The sequence below is a fragment of the Cupressus sempervirens genome, chromosome 3 (genome assembly GCF_028749045.1).
Source record: "Cupressus sempervirens isolate cs-2001-9-10 chromosome 3, ASM2874904v1, whole genome shotgun sequence".
NCBI classification, from domain to species: Eukaryota; Viridiplantae; Streptophyta; class Pinopsida; order Cupressales; family Cupressaceae; genus Cupressus; species Cupressus sempervirens.
The window spans coordinates 309,320,805-309,342,235 of record NC_143120.1 but is presented as its reverse complement, the minus strand read 5'-3'; the positions used below and the strand labels follow the sequence as shown (position 1 = coordinate 309,342,235).

The following is a 21,431-nucleotide window of genomic DNA, read 5'->3' as shown; positions in this document are numbered from 1 at the left end:
GAATCTATCACAACATGGTTTACTCCCTCTAAATTGATATGATCAAGAACACTTAAGGTTGACATAATCATAGCCTATATTTGCTCCCTCTCATTCAAGGTTGCCTCTAATAAAATGGAAGTCTCCCTCTTTTTCCTACAAGAACATTCTCGGAAAGGATCAAGGCACATAGCTCTTATAGTACATATCGAAATGCAAATAATAATGTTAATTTTGATGTTAATAATCTAACTCATGTCTATTACTAACAACAACATAACTCTTCATTTATATTTTCAATAATAAATTTAAGATAACATAGTACTTATTTTTATTTATTTTTTAATATATAAATGATGCATTATCATTTATATTCCTATAATCATTTCTCAACCAATATTTACTTGAAAACATATTCAAGATGAACAAAGATAGATAATTACCTTATCTTTTCTAACTAATAATATATTGATTTGGATATCACATACCTCTTGTGGTTGAATGGTTACTTCTCTCTTTTATCTCATACGTTATTATATATATACCTTTGTTATAATCTCCTTTTTCTTGGATTTCTTTGTTTATCTTATGAGGTTTGTTGGATTAGCATCGTGTGAATATTCTCTCCCATCTATTTTCTTACTTGGATGATGAGTCTTCCTTCCCATGTCACCACCAACCGATGGGGATTTATGTGGCTCATTAAAACTTTCTTTCCTTACATTCAATCTACCTTGACCACGTATGAGCATGTCTATTTAAAATGTGGATTCAAGCCTTTTTAGTACTCCAAATTGTCACTCATTTAATATCTTCTATCAAATCGATTTTCTAGTAATGGATCAAGGTAACATACTTCCCTTAACCTATATTCAATTGTCTTTTCATAGATATCACTCGGTGGAGGGTAGTATTTGTTTCTATATCCATAACTTAGCATTTGATTCACCCTCAATAAACATATTCCAAGCTCTATTCTCTCATGATCATTGCTCGTGTGGTGGAAGTTTAATTGCAATCTTCCATATCCAAAATGGTAGACCACAATATAGTTTTTATAGTGCCTCTGCTGGCATGGTCCCATCACTGTTGAGTTGGGGAACTTGTCTTATCACAATCATCAACTTTGATTAGATTCTAGGTGGTCCATACACCCCATGAGTGCCTTCTTTCCTATTCAACGCTGCTTATTACATCTCTTCTTTCAGATGATATGGGTAACATGATGCAGAAATAGATGTTCAAAGCGATGTATTTTATTACCACATAGTGGGTGATTAGATTAACTGTTGTTATATGGGATTATTTTGATAGGCAATATTTCACACCATGTTACATGTGTCTGTGGCTTGAGTGTCTCAAAATAAAATACTGTAGAGTCGCCGCCACGTGTTCAAGTGATTATATATGGTTTATCAACCCAGGAAAATATGCTCAAAAGGACACCATGTACAAATCCAATTTGTTATGATACCAATGGTTGTAAATCATTGAATTTGATGCAAGTATATTAAATCTGAAAAGATATAGGTTACAAAATCTGAAATTTGAGGTCCATTCCTCAAACCATGCAACTTGTCATCATGGTAGCAGTCTGATTGGAAATCAATCCCCACATTGGGAAACACAAACAATTCATTCAAACTGTTTAACAAAATGTTGATGATGCCACCGTTTATTGAGAAGTTTACATGCCTCTAATTGGCACACATTGAGTGCACAAGTGTTAAGTGATAATAGTTATATATCAATTAATTACGGAGGAGCATATAACTGAATGCAGGGAACACTTGCTCAAAGGGATCTAACACCTTTCCAACGGATCTGTCTACTGCATAAAGCCTATTCCAAAAATGTCATGTTCACTTTTTTTTCTTTTTTCCTTCTTTGATACATTTGTAGTTGGCTCTGATACCATGTTAAAGTAACTAAGATCGTTTCTGCAAATGTAGAATCATGGCCATTGTAATTGATGATTTCCAAATGCATACTTGAATCTTGTTGAAGATGGTAGCTGCGATAGAGATCTTTATCTCTGGAAATATGAACATTATTACTGTTATTGTTATGTTCAACTAAAAAAGACACTTTAAGTTTTAATTTGTAACATTAAATGTAAATGACGTGTCATTCTCATGCATTGAGGCATGAATATTCGAAGAGTCATATTTAATTATAGGAGTTATAAGAATCTCAAGAGACCTTCGGTTATAATGTGAAGAGTCTCTTCTTTTGTTATATGTACACTTGAATTTTTATTATCAATAAAGATATATTTTGTTGTGTGGCTGGGTTTTTCCCTTCATTCTCGAAGGGTTTTCCCAGGATATTTATGGTGTTCACTATTTCAGTTTTGAGCTCTATTCTTGTTGTTGTTAACCATTATTGATTTCTGGGCTCTAAGTTTCAACATGGTATCAGAGCAAGGTTGCCAGGTTGTTCAGTGCCTTCCATCTAATCTATCATGCGCAGATATGTGTAAATGATGCTCAGATTGATTATCGATTAGGAAGCTTACCTTGATCTTTGTCTCTAATAATTATGGAGTTCTTTTATTTTATTTTATTTTTATAATTTGGATCAATCATTGGTATCGCCTGTTTGTAATCAATATCTTTAGGGTATCTCTCTTTAAAATTCGTGTCTGCACTAGAGTTGCGATATGGCGCTCGATGCTTAGGGAAACCGACAACGTTTTTGGTAATTGACATTGTGAATTTTAATTGTATGAATGTAAAGTTGTCTGTTGAAGGTTGCAAATTTGATCATTTTGGAGTATAGAAGTGAAGCATTGTTGTGATTGAATTTTTTAATGCTCTATTTTGTGGTGTGGCTATATCTTTTCGAAGTTGAGGCTGAGTCGAAAGGCTACTCTACTCCTTCGACATTTTTCAATTTCATTTAATATTGCCATTTTTTCTCTATATAACATCACGTCATCATGTGACTTCTTTTTTATTGGAGGGAAATTATTTACAGGAGCATTTCTATTTATCTTCTTTGTTTGCTGAAGTAATTTATGTCTTATTTTATCAGGCTTAGTATGCTTCATCTTCACAAGGGCGCTGATTTTTGACTTCACATAGGCCAAGATGAAGCTTCTTTTCAATGCATCTTTGTATGAAAAGATTAGTCATGAGGATGGAAGCCCTAACCTTTTCATTTATTTTTTATTTTTTGTGATTGACGTCTTTACTATGGTTCTTGCATTCGTAACTCTTGAATTTCCAGTCATAACTACTGTGATGCTTCATCTATCCTTTCTTCAGCTTCTGTGGGAATGACTTCAAGAAGATTTGCATTTATCTTTTGCAATGTCTCTTTCTTGTTTTGGGAAGCAACAATGCTCGAGAAAAGCTCACGTAGTGCATGTAATTGGATGTGCAGGAAATTTCTGACATGTTTGGTAGATCAAGAAGTTGATATTGTAAAATGTCAGGTGTCCTGCGTGAGGATATCTTGCTTGAAAACATTGGTAAATTTGCATTCGAAAGAGCAATGAAGTGATGAGAGATTAATGCATATCTTTATTAAAAAAGGGAAGATCATATTCAGAGGCAGTCTTTCCAGCTCTAGAGGGAGTCTTTTCAGGTTGTCGAACAATATGCTTAATTTATTTCATGTAGTGGTTCTATGAAAGCAACTAGAACTTACATCTGTTGCAAATATAAGTCTCAGAGGGAGCTTATGATTTTTGAGGGAGGTTTTGTTTGTTATCTTTATAATGACTTTAATATTATTGTGATGTTGATATTATATTCTTATAAATATGTTGATGCTATGAGATTACAGAAATTATTCTGAACCTCTTTGTGTATGTGTGTTTATTGAGATTAGACCACAAAGACATGAATATTTATGGTTATATGCTTAAAAAAAAGGAGATTATGTTTAGCATTGATAATTTATTATAATAATTTCTCTTGGTTGTAGGATGCAACAAGGATTATAGCTCCAGAGGGAGATGTTGAACTTTAGAGGGAATTTTTCGCTTCAAAGGGAAGCTTCATAATTAAGGAATGTCTATGGAATCCCCTTCACTCTCATATATGCTTGTGATACTTATGGTAGTTGTAAAATTTGAGATTTAAATGGAACTAAGTTTTTATAATGTCCATTTCTATTCTTGGGTAAATAAATGAGATTGTAAGATCAGCTATGATAACTCTTTCACTATGCGATAGTGAACATCATGTTGAGAGAGTCCATGATATCATCACGTTGAGAGATTCCGTGATGGGAGTTGGATGTCATGTTGAGAGATTCCATGACAGTTCACGTTGAGAGAGTCAGTGAACAAAGGCTTAGCTGTGAGTCTTGCAAATCTTTTCATGTTGAGTGATTCCATGAATATGGTTGATTGTTATAGGTTTCATGCTGAGTGATTCCATGAATGTGATTAATTGTTACAGGTTTCATGTTGAGTGATTCCATGAATGTGATTAATTGTTACAGGTTTTCATGTTGAGAGATTCCATGAATGTGATTAATTGTTACAAGGTTTCATGTTGAGCGATTCCATGAATATGATTGATTGTTATAGTTTTCCATAGGTTATATGGGATAAAATTTCATCATTAACATTTTAGTTGCAGTCTTGTGTGATTGTTTAGCTAAAGATCTCTCTCTGGCTAAGAGGGAGTGTTGAAGATGGTAGCTGCGATAGAGATCTTTATCTCTGAAAATATGGACATTATTACTGTTATTGTTACGTTCAACTGAAAAAGACACTTTAAGTTTTAATTTGTAACATTAAATGTAAATGACATGTGTCATTCTCATGCATTGAGGCATGAATATTCGAAGAGTCATATTTAATTATAGGAGTTATAAGAATCTCAAGAGACCTTCGGTTATAATGTGAAGAGTCTCTTCTTTTGTTATATATATCGCATTAAGCGATAGGCATTGTACACTTGAATTTTTACTATCAATAAAGATATATTTTGTTGTGTGGCTGGGTTTTTCCCTTCATTCTCGAAGGATTTTCCGAGGATATTTTTGGTGTTCACTGTTTCAGTTTTGAGCTCTATTCTTGTTGCTGTTGACCATTATTGATTTCTGGGCTCTAAGTTTCAACAAATCTGATATAAATACGAGAGGAGGAGACATGTCTCTTCAAAAGACATGAAGAGACATGTCTCTATAGTTAATCACCATTTCGTTAATAAATACCTATACGTATAACTCACCTTTAAACACACACACACACACATATATATATAAAATATTAACCATATATGTAATATAATTTTATATTACTATATAATAATATAATAATATAATAATGCATAATATATATAATATTTATTATATTACATATATAAATTATTTAATGCATAATATATATAATATTACATATATAATATATATTATATATATAAGATACTTATCTTAAGAATAATTTATCATCAATGAGGTAGCTTTGATAAAATCAATCCGACAGAGGCTACAACAAAGTTATATCTTGTAGAGACATGGTGGTGAAACAATTACATTCAAGACCTTCATAACACAATAGTCTCTTCTGATCATAAGAGCCCAATTAGCTAAGTAAAGTAATTTATGAATACATAGACGTCTATATATATATATATATATATATATAATATGAGACATAAAACAATGTTCATATAAACCATGAATACAAATACTCAATGTAATGAGTATATCAATTCGACTGATGCTATACTTCAACAGTATATGTGTGAATGTTTACTTGCTTTCATGATTTAGAAGTACATGCTTTACATGGTATTTTAGTTTACTTATTGATTGTATGAGATGGATGTGTGGTGAATGTTTTAAGGGTCAAAGTTTAAACGACTGATTCACCACCGCACCCGCCCCCCTCCCCTTCGAAGTTTACCTTTCCTATTGTTATTCCAACAAAATGTAGATCTTAATCCGACAACAAAATATAATCTATTAGAACTCATTCAATGCCATTCAACTCTTCACCACCCTCATTTACTAGTTTATTTGTACATCATTATTTCGTAGTCTTTGCGTGGAATTTGTCCTGAATCCTCAATGATTTACAGCTTACACCAATTGTATCCCATATCTTTCATGTTCAACCACTGTTTAAGGCTTTAGAGGATATATAAAAAGCTAGAAACCTTTCTCATTACTAACTTTTTTTCAAGTACTTTCAATTTCTAACTTCTGTAAAACAAAATAATATTCATACTTCTTTTCTGCACCGTCTATACTTTTTGGTTTGACCCTTCTAATTTGCATGAAAATTTCTTTACCTACAGCTTTAATAGTTGTGTACAAAGGATGTCTTGTTTGCTGCCATTTTTAATTGGTCTGGACTGCGGAGGCTTGGATCTAAAACACCTTTTTGACTATTCACTATATTGGATCAATGAATTCATTTACATGCATTTGTTTTAGTTGGCAAAAAGAACGAGGTATGGAACTTTTTAGACAATTGTGCTTTGTGGGTGCATAGTGCTTGGATAAGGTCTTCTTCTGTGGACTTATTAGGTCAACCTGGGTTATCCATGCGAATTGTGCTAAGAAGGGCAGTAATTCTTTGGGCCTGTCATAATTCTAATGGTCTGAGGTGGTTAGGTAGTCATATTGTATTTAAAAGTATTGAACTGTTATTAAGTGCAGGTATTTTGTCATTATATATAATTAATCGAAATATCAATATTCTGCTTTTATTCATTTTATCCATGCAAGAATTGCTGGAAATACTTTTGATGCTATTTTGTACATATAAATTGAGTTCTATATATGTTAATGCATTCAATTCTTGAGTTATAGGTTGTTTTATCCTCTAGAGGGAACTAATATTTAATAATAAAGCTGACTTCTAAAATAATATTACAGCCAGTAAATCAAGGAAAAGTTGACCCAGCTGTGTTGGCAGTCTTGCCTCCATCCATGCAGCTTGAGCTTCTTGTTCAGGTTCATTTCTTCACTGGTATTAGGGACATATGCTATTTCTTTAGCTTATAATGTTTTTAGGCCGTGTATGCCCAAAGTTTATGTGGTTAAACTTCTATATGGCATGTTGTGCTCCTCTATGCAGATGAGAGAACAGATAATGGCAGATAACAGGAAAAAGTTTCAGAAAGTTACGAAGGTAAAAGCTAACTCTTAGTCAAGGTGATTTTCTGTTGGGTTGTTGATTCTGTATCATAATGTATCAGTTTTGATGAACAGATTCATTATAAAATTCTCTCATGATCTTTTTTTGTATCCGTGACTAACAATATATTTCATACCTTTGAGCTATTTGCTAGTTATTTGTTGAACTGGTAACAAAAACCTCAATTAACAGATTAATCTTGTTTAATTATTATGCTCTGAATTCTTTTTTCTATTTGTTGAAGATTAAATCATTTTCTTTTGTAATTAATTGACTAACACAACAAGATAATAGCTTCTGCAAAGCATCTTATGTGTACTACTTTCATCTGGCATGCTCCTTTGAAGTTGCTATTCTGTGAATGGTGTGCCGGAAGAAGGTGAATAAGGTGCAATGAAACTAATTGCTACCTCGCTTTTCTAAAACTCATTCTGAAGTTCAACACAAATGAAAAAAGTTCAAAACAAGTCTTTTAAAATGATAAAAGAATGAATGGGATTAAAGAACAAAAGAAATGTCTTCAAAATAAATTTTTACTAAACAAATGCGTGAACATCACCTCAGTTACTTTATTGAGATCACCCAGCTGAGGACACTCATTCTAATCTAGAGTCCCTAGTCAGAGATCAGATCAATAATGTGCTGAAAAACACACGAAGCAGACTGGACTATGTTATTTAAGTTATTAACAACAGGCTGAACAATGTTCTTGAAGTCTATGCACTCATAACCAAATTAGCTTCTCGCTACTAAATTACATTCCTTGCAATAATTTAAGTCAAAATCAAGAATACAAGTGATATAGATGAACTTTGAGTCAATATTAAGTGTGTATAAAGAGTTAAATGAAAATCATATTGCCTACAATTACAAAATGAAAGTCATGATAGACATCCTTGAAGGAATTGTGAGGTCCTCATAGGCTATTGCCTGGGTTAGCAAGATGCAATATCATTACTTTCAGAATCCTTAAAGGTCAGATAAAGAGTCAATTACAAGAGTTGTGTTAAGCCTCTGACTAAAATTGGAGAGATTCAGAATCACCCAGACCAAGCTCCTTTGGCAATTCAAAAAAAGGGTTGTACTTCTAGAGTCTGGTTATTCCAATTGTTGGTGTGACTTCAAATCAAACCAGTTTGTAAATATTCTTCAGAGGTGTATATTCTAGCAGCATTTGTTAAGAATGGACCCAAATATTCATTATTGGTCCATTAGCCTGTATTGGATACTTCAATCAGATGACAGATGAATTATTGTATCTTCGTAATTTAGGTCACCACCAGGCAAGACACTGATTTTGTAGCCCATTAAAGTGTACAAACTTACATTTCCTTTTGATTCAAACCTGTGAACTTTTCTATGGAGCACACATCCCTAGGCTATTGAGCATCAGACCCACTTGGGTCATATCCATGACACAAATGTAAGCTCTTATTGCATTTCCAAGCAAAGGTAATCTTGTTAAATATATATCGGATTTAGATGGAAGGATCTTAATCTTATTTCAAGTTATATCCTTGACTGAAATATTTCTAATGTTTCCACTAATATTGTGATTTTTGCAGAGTAAGAATGAAAGATTAAACCAAACTTGAGTAAGTATGCTGCTATTGTATCTTGTATTCACACTTTGTATTTTCTGTGTTTTCCAAGATATGAGATATCTGATATTTATATATCATACAAAGGACATGTCTCATGTAGAGACATGTCCCTACATGGACGTAGTCCACGGTATGGACATGCCTCTACATGGACATAGTCCACGTAGGGACATGCTTCTACATGAGGCATGTCCCACCCGCATTGGGAGCCTCTTCATTTCAATGAAATAGCAATGTATCATCATGCTGATTCATTATATGTAGTCACTGCAGTATTAATTGCAGTCAATATGTAAATTGGAATAAGTATTGTTAAATTAGTTTATAAAAAAGATTTTCATAATATATATTTCATCGAATTTTTAGAATTGATAATCAGAGATTGTATTTACTCAAAATAAAACTGATATATAATATCAGTTTAAGTTGCAGGAGACAGTAGAGTATTATGCCCACCTAGATGAAGTTGATATATATTATTGGCTGTCAGCTACAAGAATTGAAAACATACTCATTGAATCTTTCAAGCTACTTCATCAGTTTGATTTGGGAAGGTTTGTGGTATACACTTGAGAATTAAGATGTCCATTAAGTTGGTTTCATTTCACAGAATGCAAAATGTGATTCTGAAAGGGGCTCCAAAATTCGCAGTTAGATGTTATACTGTTCAAACAGTTGCTGAGATGACAGATTATATAATATCCAACTTGTTGGAATTCAGCAATCCAACAGTTTAATTACCGACCATTTCCACAAGCCAATTATTGTTTTTTAAGGCAACAAAGGCATCAAATGTTTTGGGAAAATAAATTTTCAATCGATATGCTTTCATTTATCACCATTCTTTGAGCTCCTAATTAAATATTTAAATTCTTACTAAGTGCGTCCTGAATCGGTGATACCCAATCAATGTAAAGAATGAAGGATGTTGGAGAATATTACTTCATTCTAAGAGATCCTTCTCTACAGGTAGATTTTTCTAGTTTTCTATGTCTGCTAGCTATAGTATGCATTCAGAATCCAATCTATTTTCCTTTATCGTACAGCTAAATGTTGGTGGAATTGTCAAATTTTGATCATCTGTGATGTAGAGGTCACAAGGATTCACAAATCAAATAACCAGTACTTGATAAATTTCCAAGGAAACGTTGCACATTTTTGTAAACTTCTAACCAAATTAACAAATAGGGCAGAATTTGGAACCTTCAAAGTTCAAACAATCATTCATAACTTTCACAAATGAATGAATGAAGAAAATCCCTTTAGTGAGATTGAAGAAGAATGAATTACAAACATTTTCCCAAAGATATAATTAAATACCATCAGTGAAACAAAATTTATTCCATTTTGCCAAAACTGCTAGCCCTATGACAGATTCAGACCTTACTAAAACATCTGATAATTTACAGAAAAAACATGATTCAGAAAACTAGAATAAAATGCTTGAAATCAAAGTTTTCTTTAGTTAGAGTTCGAGAACCAAATTTATACAATTTTGGTTCATATTAAACCACCCAACCAATCTGTAACTACCCATAAACAGCTTTTAACAACCTTTTAAAAGCTATCATTAAGTTGCAAAAGTTGTCTTGACAATTTTCAATTTTGACAACTTTTGAACTACGTTTACAATTCTTATTCAAATGACTCAAAACTTTCCCTAAACTGTTCAAACATGATTAAAATGACTTTAAGACTTGAATTACATCAATTCCTCTCCATTTGGATACATTTGAGTGGTTTTACCATGTTTGACTTTATCAGGACCTTATAGATCACTATGAATTTAATGGCTTTAATAGCATTACAAAATGATCTGTATGGATGCCGAATGGCCTTTAGGATCTTACATAACCTTGAAACAATATTAAACACAAAATAAAATATCAAATCCTTTATGAAATATCCAAGGATTATGTGCTCCTGCACTAAGTTGCCCCTTTATATTTGAAAAATGGAAGGTCTTAAGTGACTCGGCTATAGAGTGCAACTGTTTAAATATAGGGTCTGGACTACCTTTCTAACTTGTCAAAGAGATATGTAGTTACCTTAATACCTAGGAAATAATTTTTCTGCTTCTGAATTCATCCATCTTGTGCCCTAGTAAGGTTATCTTTTAGAACATGTAAGATCCACTGACCCTCTGGAAATGAAGTCTCACACTGCTGGTTCTTCAGTTTCTTAAATGTTATCAAATATATCAAGAAAACTAATAATTCCTGATCCGGTATATTGGGTAAACATGACTGAGTGAGTGAATTTATTCCATTGAAATTTAGATGCAATGTTTATTTTACTTATACTGTTTAGGCTAGGTGATCAAAGTTTTATTCATGTATCAATGCGAGATGCTTTCTAATATTATCACAATGCCTCTGCAGTTGGTGAACAAACATGTAAGTGAAGAGTTTGTGAATTGTATGACAATGCCCACCAAGTGTCTTTTGCAGCTTTATAATTTTTGCTTTTTCATTTGGAGTTTCCAATAGTTCATGTGTAAAACATTCATTCTAAATCAATGCCACACTGAGCTTCATGAAGGCATGTTTCCTGTAATAGTGGGTATGCTGCAAAACTGTTTTCTTTGACTAAGGAATGAGCAATTTAAGTTGATGGCGCACATTCTACATTCTACCATGTTTTAGGCATTTTTTTATAAAATGCACTAGAGGACGCCAAAATGTTGAATGGAATTGTTTTAAAATAATTAGTACTGTATTTGTTGTTATGTGAATTCAATATTCTGTTCATTTTGTTTTGCAACAGGTTCCCGCTTCATTTTCTGAGATGCAGATACAAGCTTATCTCAAGACTGTTGCTTTTCGTCGTGAAATTGAAGAAGTTCAGAAATCTGCTTCTGGAAGGGGTATTGGTGGCATGCCAACTTCACGGATAGCCTCTGAATCTGGCCGGGAATTCATCTTTTCTTCATCATTTACCGGTGATAAACAGTAAGTATATTTTTAGATATGGTTTCTTTTTCAGAACTGAATTAGGGTAATACAATGGCTAGATCATATATGAATTCTGTCTATCTCCACACTTTTCCAATCACACTTTTTCAACCAGTTGGGCTTCCTAAAAAGATTCTTTCATGATTGGAAAAGAAATTGGCAATGGGTTAAAGATCATTTTAGTGATTATAAATTGCACGTGTGAGATTGCTGGAATATTAATGTTCTATGTGAATATGCATTTAGTAGGAGTCTCTAGTGTTTATAAAATGGCTTCGCATCTCAATATTAGGCCGCCAAACCAATTTTGAACTCATAATACTGTCAATTGACATTCATTGCCATCACCTCTTTGGGAATTTGGGCTATACTACAGTGGAATCATGCCTTTTCTATTGTAGTGTCAGCCAGGTTAATGCCTCATCTTGTTAAGGATAAAGTTAATGTTGAACAATTTTTCTCACTATACCAATGCAAGCACAAGTGCTTACACTTTGGTTATTCTTGCTTCTTTTATGTAGTTTCATAATATTTTTGGATGTCTGTGTTAAGATCATCTATAATTCTAATGCAAGCTGGTGATGATGTACAGGGCATTGCGGTATCCTGGAAGTAATACAAGTGAAATGGAAGAAAGGTGTACTGAAAAAGATAAACACTCAGATGTTTCTAGAGCTTCGTCATCTAATCTAGCTTCATCAATGCTTTCATCTAAGTCAGTTTTGCAAGATGAAGTTTTTAATGAAGACTCAGATGCGCCTGTTCAAACATATGTTGACGAGAAGGGTAATATCCGCGTCAGCAGACTAAGGGGAATGGGAGTTCGTATGACACGTGATATACAATGGAACCTGTATCTTATGAAAGAATCTGAGGAACAGGCCATGAAAAACGTAGCAAATAATGATAAGAATACGGATGGAAACAGAACTATCCAGGAACAAGAAACTCATTTTGTGGATGATGGTAAAACAATAGATAAGATTGATAATATGGATATTGCAAATGTGAGATCTGGAAATGAGAGCTTTTCTAGTGCACACACAAGTGAAAAGACATCTGATGATTTGCATCAGAGTTCCAAAGTTGGGAGTCCAAAGGCCTTGCAGATATCTTTTACGGAGGATGATATCAGTGAACTAGGAAATGAAGATGATTTTTTTGCAGCTTTAGTAGCTGGAGAATCGGTAAATGGTATACATGGACAGAATGATGCATGTAAACACTCAGAGGATGATGCATCTGAATGTGAATGGGAGGAAGGAGAAATAGGAGCAAATACAGATGTGAAAGTTCAGTTCCATGCCGCTAATTCTAATATTAACAAGGACTTGGAATCTGTTTCAGTTGAATACCCTGTTATAGATGGCAGCAATGACGTAGATTGGGACATTGGAAACAATAGTGTTGCACTCAAAACCAATTCACCTGGCAATAGAAGTAATTCAAGAAAATCTCTAAGCGAGGAGGAAGAGGTCCAAGAGGCAATAAGAAGAAGTTTGGCAGACTTTGCTGTTCAAAACAGTAAGGCAACAAGTTCTAAGTTGGTAATTAAAGATATTTCTCAAGACACTTGTGACAAAGCAACACAAACTAAGGATGATTTGCTTGGTGGGATTACCTACAAAGAGGAAGTTAAACATTTTTCTGAAGTCGAGAGAGAAAGAAAGGGTAAAACATTGTTTATTACAGACATGGACAAATATTCTGAGAATCACAACTCAAAATTAAAAGGATATACTGAAACAAATTCCAAAATACTAACTGAAAAATATGCAACAGATGCAAATGTTTTAACAAAAGGGGAAAGTTCAAGTGAAATTTGTAGCAGGGTTGGCAGTTTCTCAACTTCTTCACATGAATTTTCATCCAAAGATTTACATATTTTTTCTCTTAATAATCATCAACCATCAGATAGAGTTGAGACATTTTCAAGCCCAGTCGAGCTAAACATAGTGAATGAAATACATGAAAATGAACAACTATGTCAGATTGGTAATAGAGAAATGAAAATTGACAATAGAAGGAATGCACCAAAGAGTTCTGAACCTGTCCACATTGGAGAAACACAAATTGGTCAGAACATGACCTCGACGCCAGAAACTTTGAATGATTTTAGTGATAAGATAACTTCAGTTAATGGTGGACATGATATGGATCAGGATAAGGTAACAGGTGAACCTCCTGAAGCATTTTCAGTTGATGACTTGATAAAAGAGGCAGAAGAAACTAACAGTTCAAGAGACAGGGAAGCGGTCCTAAAGAAAGAAGCTCAGTTGCATGAAATGAAAGAAGAAAATTTAAGAAGAAAGAAAGAAATTGAAGCTGACTTGGAGGCTGAGAAGGAAGCTCTCCAGGCTAATGTAGATGAAGAAATGATGTTTCTGAGGCAAGAGGAACAAGATCTACAGTCTGCACAGAAGAAACATGAGCGTAATGCTGAGTCTGTGACTGGTGAAATGTTTGCAGAGTGCCAGGTGCTGAATTTATTTTTTCTTGCTTTGAGTAGTTGAATATGTCTGTGCTTCTTTTTGAAATTATCTATGACTATGTTTATACATCCTAAAGCCTCTCGGTATGATAAAATTTCTAACAAATCCTGGAAATCAAAATAGTATCATAATGAACTAAAGGATCTATACATATTACATACACAATGGTTGGAAGGAATCTCAAACACGAGTTTGTCAATTATCATGCAACTATACCAGATACTTCTAGGTATCTTGTTTTCCTAATTGATCAGCACATTTGATCTTTCTTTACTTTGTTTAAAAAGTATTTTACCATTAATTTTGGTAAAAGTCAGTATGCATGTTTTTGATGGTAGTGATTGTACTAGTTAAATAGATTCCATTCACATCTTCTTTTGAATGCTTAAGTTACCAAATTTGTGGGAAAACCCCGCAATTCTGTCTACAATCTGTTCCATAATCAGATTTGAATTTGAATCAACTACAAAATTGAGCAATTTTTAATTTTTGAGGTTAGAATTGTGTGAGGTCATTCATGCACATACTAGAATTATTCAAGGTTGGCCTTGTTTCCAAAATGCTTTTACAATGATCCCAGTGATGGGCGAATTTCAGGCATGCTTCTTTTGATTTTTCAACTGTCCGAAACTCTAAACAACTGTCCTATAATGCATTTCCTGTATTGGATGAGTCACAGGCAATAGTGTTGGATGTCACAAGCAATAGTTTTGGACGAATCACATGCAGCAGCAAAGGAGCCACAAAGGAGTTGCTGTTTTCTGCTTTTCTGTGTAGCAGGTGGGTTCCTAAAAGCTTTTGTATAATTTCCTTTCGGATCATGACCTCAAGCAAAGACATTTACTTCCTTCAACAAACAACATGGCCGGACTACGAGATTGGAAGAAAGGCTGTTCCGAGCTTTAAGAGTTCCTCTTTAAGGTCATTTGTTGGGATCTTTCTAATGGATTGAGGAACTTTATGCCTCGAGAGCGCTTTTGAAATCCGTATTCAGTAAACATTGACAATGTTGCAGCCAAAACTTTGCTTGAGGGCCGAAGAACAGGAAAGGAGAAATGGGGTAGTAGGTGGAGGTCCCAAGCATCATTCTAGAAAACAGATCTTTGACGATTTTTGACAATCCAGAAGAGACCATGTTTGACCAGCAGCCCATTCTTAATACTATTTGAAATTATAACTTTCTAATAACAAATCCACCCCTGAAATCCTAAAATTAACAGCCCACCTAAATATCTGAAACTAAGGATGCAAATTCATGGCTGATGGAGATGCTTACACCATTTTTGATAAATCTTAGCAGCCAAGGCAAAGCTATGGCACAAGCCACTATTCTTCTTTGGCCTGCGCAAAGTTTCTTTGAGGGGCATATAAAACAAGGAATTTTTGGATGGGTAGGGACTGGAGAGTAGATTTTAAAAGGGTCAACCAATTGACCAAAACCAACCATAGAAAGGTCCAATGGCTAATAGTCATCCTATATCTATCAATGATCTTCTGTTGAGCTCTTTTGGGATTAGCAATAGTTAAAGGGATGACAAGATACAAAAGCTGCTGAATTTGAAAGTGAAGAATATGAGCTATCCTTTGCTGGATATTCAATGGTAGATCTAAGAAGAAAATACTGGACTTGCCTTTATTTATTTGTTTACTGGAAGTTTCCAAATAGGTATCTAAACTTTTTATTGAGATGAATAGCTTCTCAAATCATGTCATCAACAACATGAAGAGAGTTTGCAAGTCAAAATCTTCTGCAATAGTCTAACCATGGATGTAGCGTTTTGATTCTGAAAAAATCTTCTCAAATCTTTAGCCCCCCAGAAGCAAAGAAGAGGGGTGAAAGGATATGTTTTAATTAAGATTAGAAAGGAGGGAGAATTCACACAATTCATTACCCACTTTCCCTTTCCGCTTCTCTTTTGATGGAGATATGGAAGAAGGAAGTATGCTTATCCTCCACTTTCAGTCAATTCCTTCTTGATTTTTGTTTCTACACCGTCTCCTATTATAAGAGATATTCAATAAGTTCATTGCAGAGAGAGGATTCCCTAAGAAGGGAATCTCTTATCATACCATATTCCTTGATTTGAAAGGTGATGCCATCCCATTTCTCTTGTGCTTGTTTCTTCAACTCAAAAAACTTTCCTAAAAAATATCTGTTCCACTATATGAGTTTGAACATCACAAACTGAAGCCTTCTGAAAAAAGAATACACAGTAGCCAAGTCACAAGGTTTGAATTCGTGTTCATGTTCAGCAGCAAATAAATTTGGATGAAGTCTGGCAAGGGGAAAAGAATTGAAAAAAATTCGACATTATATTTGCCTTGAATTAATTTGATTTAAAAAAAAATTTAAACATAATATCACAAAATTATTTAAATATTTATCTAAACATAGAAAATATGTCCATGTGTATGTCAATTGTAATATTTTATTTTTAATATTAAAATAAATGACAAAAAAGAATTAAAATTGAAGTTTATTTATAAAACATAATAGCTAAGTATTATTTATAGAAAAAATCTAACAAAAGGGAAAAAGTTCTAAATTTCAATGTTATAATTAATAAATATTAAATCTCTACACAAATTTACTCTTAGATAAAATAATATTTAATTGTCAAACTCAATATTTAAACTATGACTATAAATGTATAAAACCTGTTTAAATTTGTTTTGGTAAAAAATAAATCCAAAAGTTCTAAACTAAGAGGAAATCGCGCTGCAGTGGCCTGGTCATGCTAAATTCAAAATTTAGATGGCACTGCAACGTCTAGGTTACCACTCAAAATGCAAACAAAGGGCAGTCTGCAGGTCGATGCCATTGCTAGGTTGTGAATTTCATTGAACCATTGCCCTCTATTCATCACATCTTTGCCACACATTGGTGCCTAAGAAACCTTGACTATGGATTAAAGTTATATCAAAAACCCTATGAATGACACTTTCTTAGAAACATTTAAATAAATATTTCAACTTTTTTTGTACGAATTCGTTCACGAATTTCAGCAATTTTTTTGTTGTTAAAAGTTGGTTGAATTTCGAACTTCATGCTTGAAGTTCAACGAACCCTGTGACACATTACCATAGTACCAAACGGGTGTCTCCTTACTCCACCAAGCAATCATGCTTCCATTAATTGTTTGAGCTTTGAGCCAAATCAACTGAAGCTTGAAGAGGGGAATTTTCAAGTGGGATATAAGTGAGGAAGAAAACTTGATAGGCCAATGATCCAATTTTTCCCAATGCAGAGTTTTAGAGGACGAGAACAAAGCATCACCAAATCAACAACTTGATTCAAAATTTTCTTTAGCATGCCTAGAGATGAACTCTAGCCTATACCACATATTATTCTAGGTATAAAGACCAAAGTTGGATTTGAAATCAAGAAGGTTAATAAATAACATTTTCATTTAGCATAGGGAAGAAGTATACATCATAGGGAAGAAGGGTACAACTGAATAGAACCACCTAGCTTTTCATTCAAGGCAAATGTAGTGTTGAATTCATTTGCTATGATCCAAGGAGTGGAAGAGAATAGGGAGCAAACAACTTTAATATGAGTCTAATAAGCCACAGACATTGTGTAGAAAATTAAAGGCACCACAATTAAACCAGGAGCTGATCGCTAATCAAGAGTTGGATTGTTTGCAAGTGATCTAGAGGGAAGGAGTAAGCCGGTGAAGATATTATAAACAAGTAAAGTCGCATGAAGATTCTTGAGCCTCAATAATTGGCATTGATTTCTTATTGAAAGCTCAGAGATGAGGGAAGACATTAAATCTACAGAGTTTCATTTCGTGAAGGAAAAACATAGCTTTATGCTCCTAATTGAGAAATCAATGAAAGTATTCTATGCAATGGCAATATCTATGGGGAGTAGAGAAGTAGGAATTTAATGTGCAAATGGCATTGGATTACTCGAGTAATTCTCTAATCATCTTCACCTTTTCTTTATCTCTCTTTCTTCCCGCTCTACAGTTCTTTTTTGAGTTACATGTTTTGAGATTCTTTTGTTTATGGTTCAAAAGTGGAGCTTTCTTCATGGGATTGTCCTTTGAGCTGTGGGTCATGACAAAATTAGAGGACCCTTCAATGATATCACTTATAATAAAGGGAGAGGCAATGATCACAGGGGTGTCAACATTATCAACTTCCCAATGCATGAAAGATTCCTCAGTGTGGTTTGTAGAGGAAGGATCATTGACATTCAACAAAACCTTTAAAATCTTAGTTATCGGATTTGCGCATCTGGGCCCCAAATTGGATCCGGGTTTGGATTCATGAATAAGTACCTACTGGATTCACATAGGGTTCGAATTTGATCTTGTGAGTTCGTCCAAATTTGCAGACGGGTTGCAAATCCGGATGAACCAATAGGGTCCAATCTGGACCTTGTACAAATTTGGCACAAATTTGTCACGATTCCACACTGACCCGAATTTTTTTGATACGAATCCATCATGAATACATTCTGACCTGGGAGAATCCGACACAAATCTGTCATGAGTCCATGCTGACTTGGGAGAATTAGACACATTTATTCACGAATCCATATGGACCCAAGAGATTCTAACATGAATCTATGTGAATCCCCAGGACCTGCAGGTCAAACTTGAAATAAGTTCACACGAGTCCATATATATATTTAATTATATTCAATGCACACACACACACACACACACACACACACATATATATATATGCACACACACTCGCAAATCCTTATGAATCATAATGGGAATTTCTTTTCACAAATCCACGAATCAGATCCTCGAACCTGAATCCGACCTCGACATCATTTTGTTGAGTGTAGGGTGTTGTTAATTGGTGCTTTATGTCATGTTGATCACAAAAATGGGAGAAGGCAAAGGAGAAAAACTCTCCCCCATTGTCCTCTCCATCATTGTCAATTCTAAGATTAATAATTTGTAGATTATACTCTTTTTCTACAAATGATTTGAACTTTTGAAATACAAAAAACACTTGATTTTTGATGAAGGAAACATATCAACATTTTACGACTGAAATCATCAACAAAAATTGAAAAATACGTGGACCTTTTAACAAAGGTAATAGTCAAAGGTCCACAAACATCAACATTGTTGTAATATCTTAGAAGCTCTCTAGGAGTTGTGATCTGAAAAAAAGAGTGTGATGTTGCTTCCTAGCCTGACATGCTCCACAAACTCCAAGTTTGTGGGTCTAAATCTCCGACAGTTCAATGGCAAGATCTTCCTGAACAAGCTGGGAAAGATGGTGCACATTCAAGTGCCCATAATGCTATTGCCAGAGTGTGCTAATAGAGGAGCAATGGGCTGCCATAGCAAGCTCCTAAGAATCCCAAGAGTCAACAAGTTTTAAAAGACCACGATCTTCAATACTGATGACAATTGTGGATTGAGTTTCTTGATTAATGATATTGAGGATAATGTCTTGGAATTTGACTAAGGGAGAGAAGATGGAGTTCCATGCTTGGAACATAGTACACATCAAGGAAAGTCAGTTTCCTTCCTCTAGATTAAGAATTGATATAAACTTTTGCATATGTACTCTTCTCCAAAAATAGCTAAATTAAGAATTGATAGAAACTTTTGGAATCTCGACAATGAGTGAAGTGGTGGGAGACACTTGAATCAATATACTAGGTAAAAGATTTTACATGATTTGCAAGTCTTTTAGCCATGAAGGTCTAAAAGGAAAATTCACTTGGCTCAGTGTGCTCTGCAACATGTGCTTGAGGATGTGATCTAGACTACTTGGCTTGAGCTGCTAAGCATTTCCCACACTCCAACTTCATATGACCAAACTTATGGCAATAGTTGCATTGAATATTTTTTTTTCTTTGGCCTTTTGATGATTGAGCATAAGGGTTCTGCTGAGAAGATTGAGATAAATGATAGTCGCCCGAGAATTTAGCTAATAAGGCTGGTACCATTGCCAAACTGTTGTTTTTAGAAATGTTGTTGTAGAAGCATGATACAGAGACCAAAAGATGGAACATCAAAACTAGTGGAAGTAATGTTGAGAGTTCCAACAATTTGCTCATAGGAAGATGAGTCGTCTCAGGTTGATCACCACCATGTCTTCTTTCATTTTACGTCTAATGGCTTCCAATTGATCATGAATATCCTTGATTTTATTGATATGCTCTTATAGGGATACCTGCTCATCCATCATGGTCAAAAAGAGCATGTTCTTTAGATAAAGTGCACGACTCCTTTCCGAGGTTTCTTGCAAACCTTTCAGATGGCTCCAAATTTTTGCAACTGTCTTATTGGAAGGAGCCTATGGAAGCTGATTATCTGTGACAAAAAGTTTGATGAGCATGGCAACTTCTCAATTTTGCTATGCTCTTTGCCTTCATTTGCAAGAATAGTAGTCATGCCAAATACAATCTTGTTAGGGCACATGTATTTAGAGATTGCCACCATGCATTGCTTCCATGTGTTCTAATTTTTGCCATTGAATTTTTGACTGCAATGTTGGTCAAAGATGCCATTGCACATTTTTCAAGGTACTAAAAGAGAAACCTAGATGGATAAATTCACAAATTTAAATGTGCTCATAAGAGTTAGGTAATAGGCACAAATTTCAATGTGAATCTATTGGCACAAAATTCAAGGTACAAAAATTGAGATACCCAAGAAAATCTAAAGGCAACCTAGTTGACGTCTTGTAAAACATATTAAGAATTTGTAAATAAATAAAAAATGGCCGACACAGAATTGAGGCACAAAAATTGAGACACCCAGAAAAACTTGAAGGCAACCCAGTTGAGGTTTTGGAAAACCCAAGAATCTAAATCCAATAAAAAAAAAAGGTTTATGGTACAAACCCTAGACATCTAAAGAGAATATGCAACCTTTGAACAAAAAGTGCAAGTTTGTTAGAAAAAACCTGTAATGGATACCCCCAAAATCTGCTGCAAGCAGTATGTAACTACTACAGTAACTCAATTGCTACATTTACATGGCTACTACAGTGAGGCGACTGCTACAGTAACTCAGCTATAGCTAAAAATGCACCCAATCTGCTTGATAATGAAGCGGATAGCAATGAATTCCAAAGGCCAAACCCCAAGGGATTGACGTCTAGAATGCCACAAGAGAGGATAGACGTCCTCTAATGCCAAGAACGGATCTGCAACTCACGCATTGATTTCTTCTCATAGTCAGCCTGCTGAATGAAGCTCCTATTGCTCCCTTTTATTCTTTCTCCAAGGGTCGATTCCACTCTCATGAGCAATGTGGGATAAAAGATGTGCAATATAAAACATATTAAAATAATCACTTAT

General features: G+C 34.3%; 1 protein-coding gene across 1 annotated transcript in view; it reads left to right on the top strand.

The window, feature by feature from the left end:
• UVH3 (5'-3' exonuclease family protein) overlaps positions 1-21,431 on the top strand; it is a 68,805-nt gene that overhangs the window by 26,397 nt on the left and 20,977 nt on the right. The window contains exons 5-8 of the mRNA XM_089819631.1: positions 6,826-6,903; positions 7,028-7,081; positions 11,458-11,642; positions 12,238-14,122. Coding sequence (XP_089675757.1) covers positions 6,826-6,903; positions 7,028-7,081; positions 11,458-11,642; positions 12,238-14,122 — 2,202 coding nt within the window. The remainder of the gene's footprint in view (positions 1-6,825; positions 6,904-7,027; positions 7,082-11,457; positions 11,643-12,237; positions 14,123-21,431) is intronic.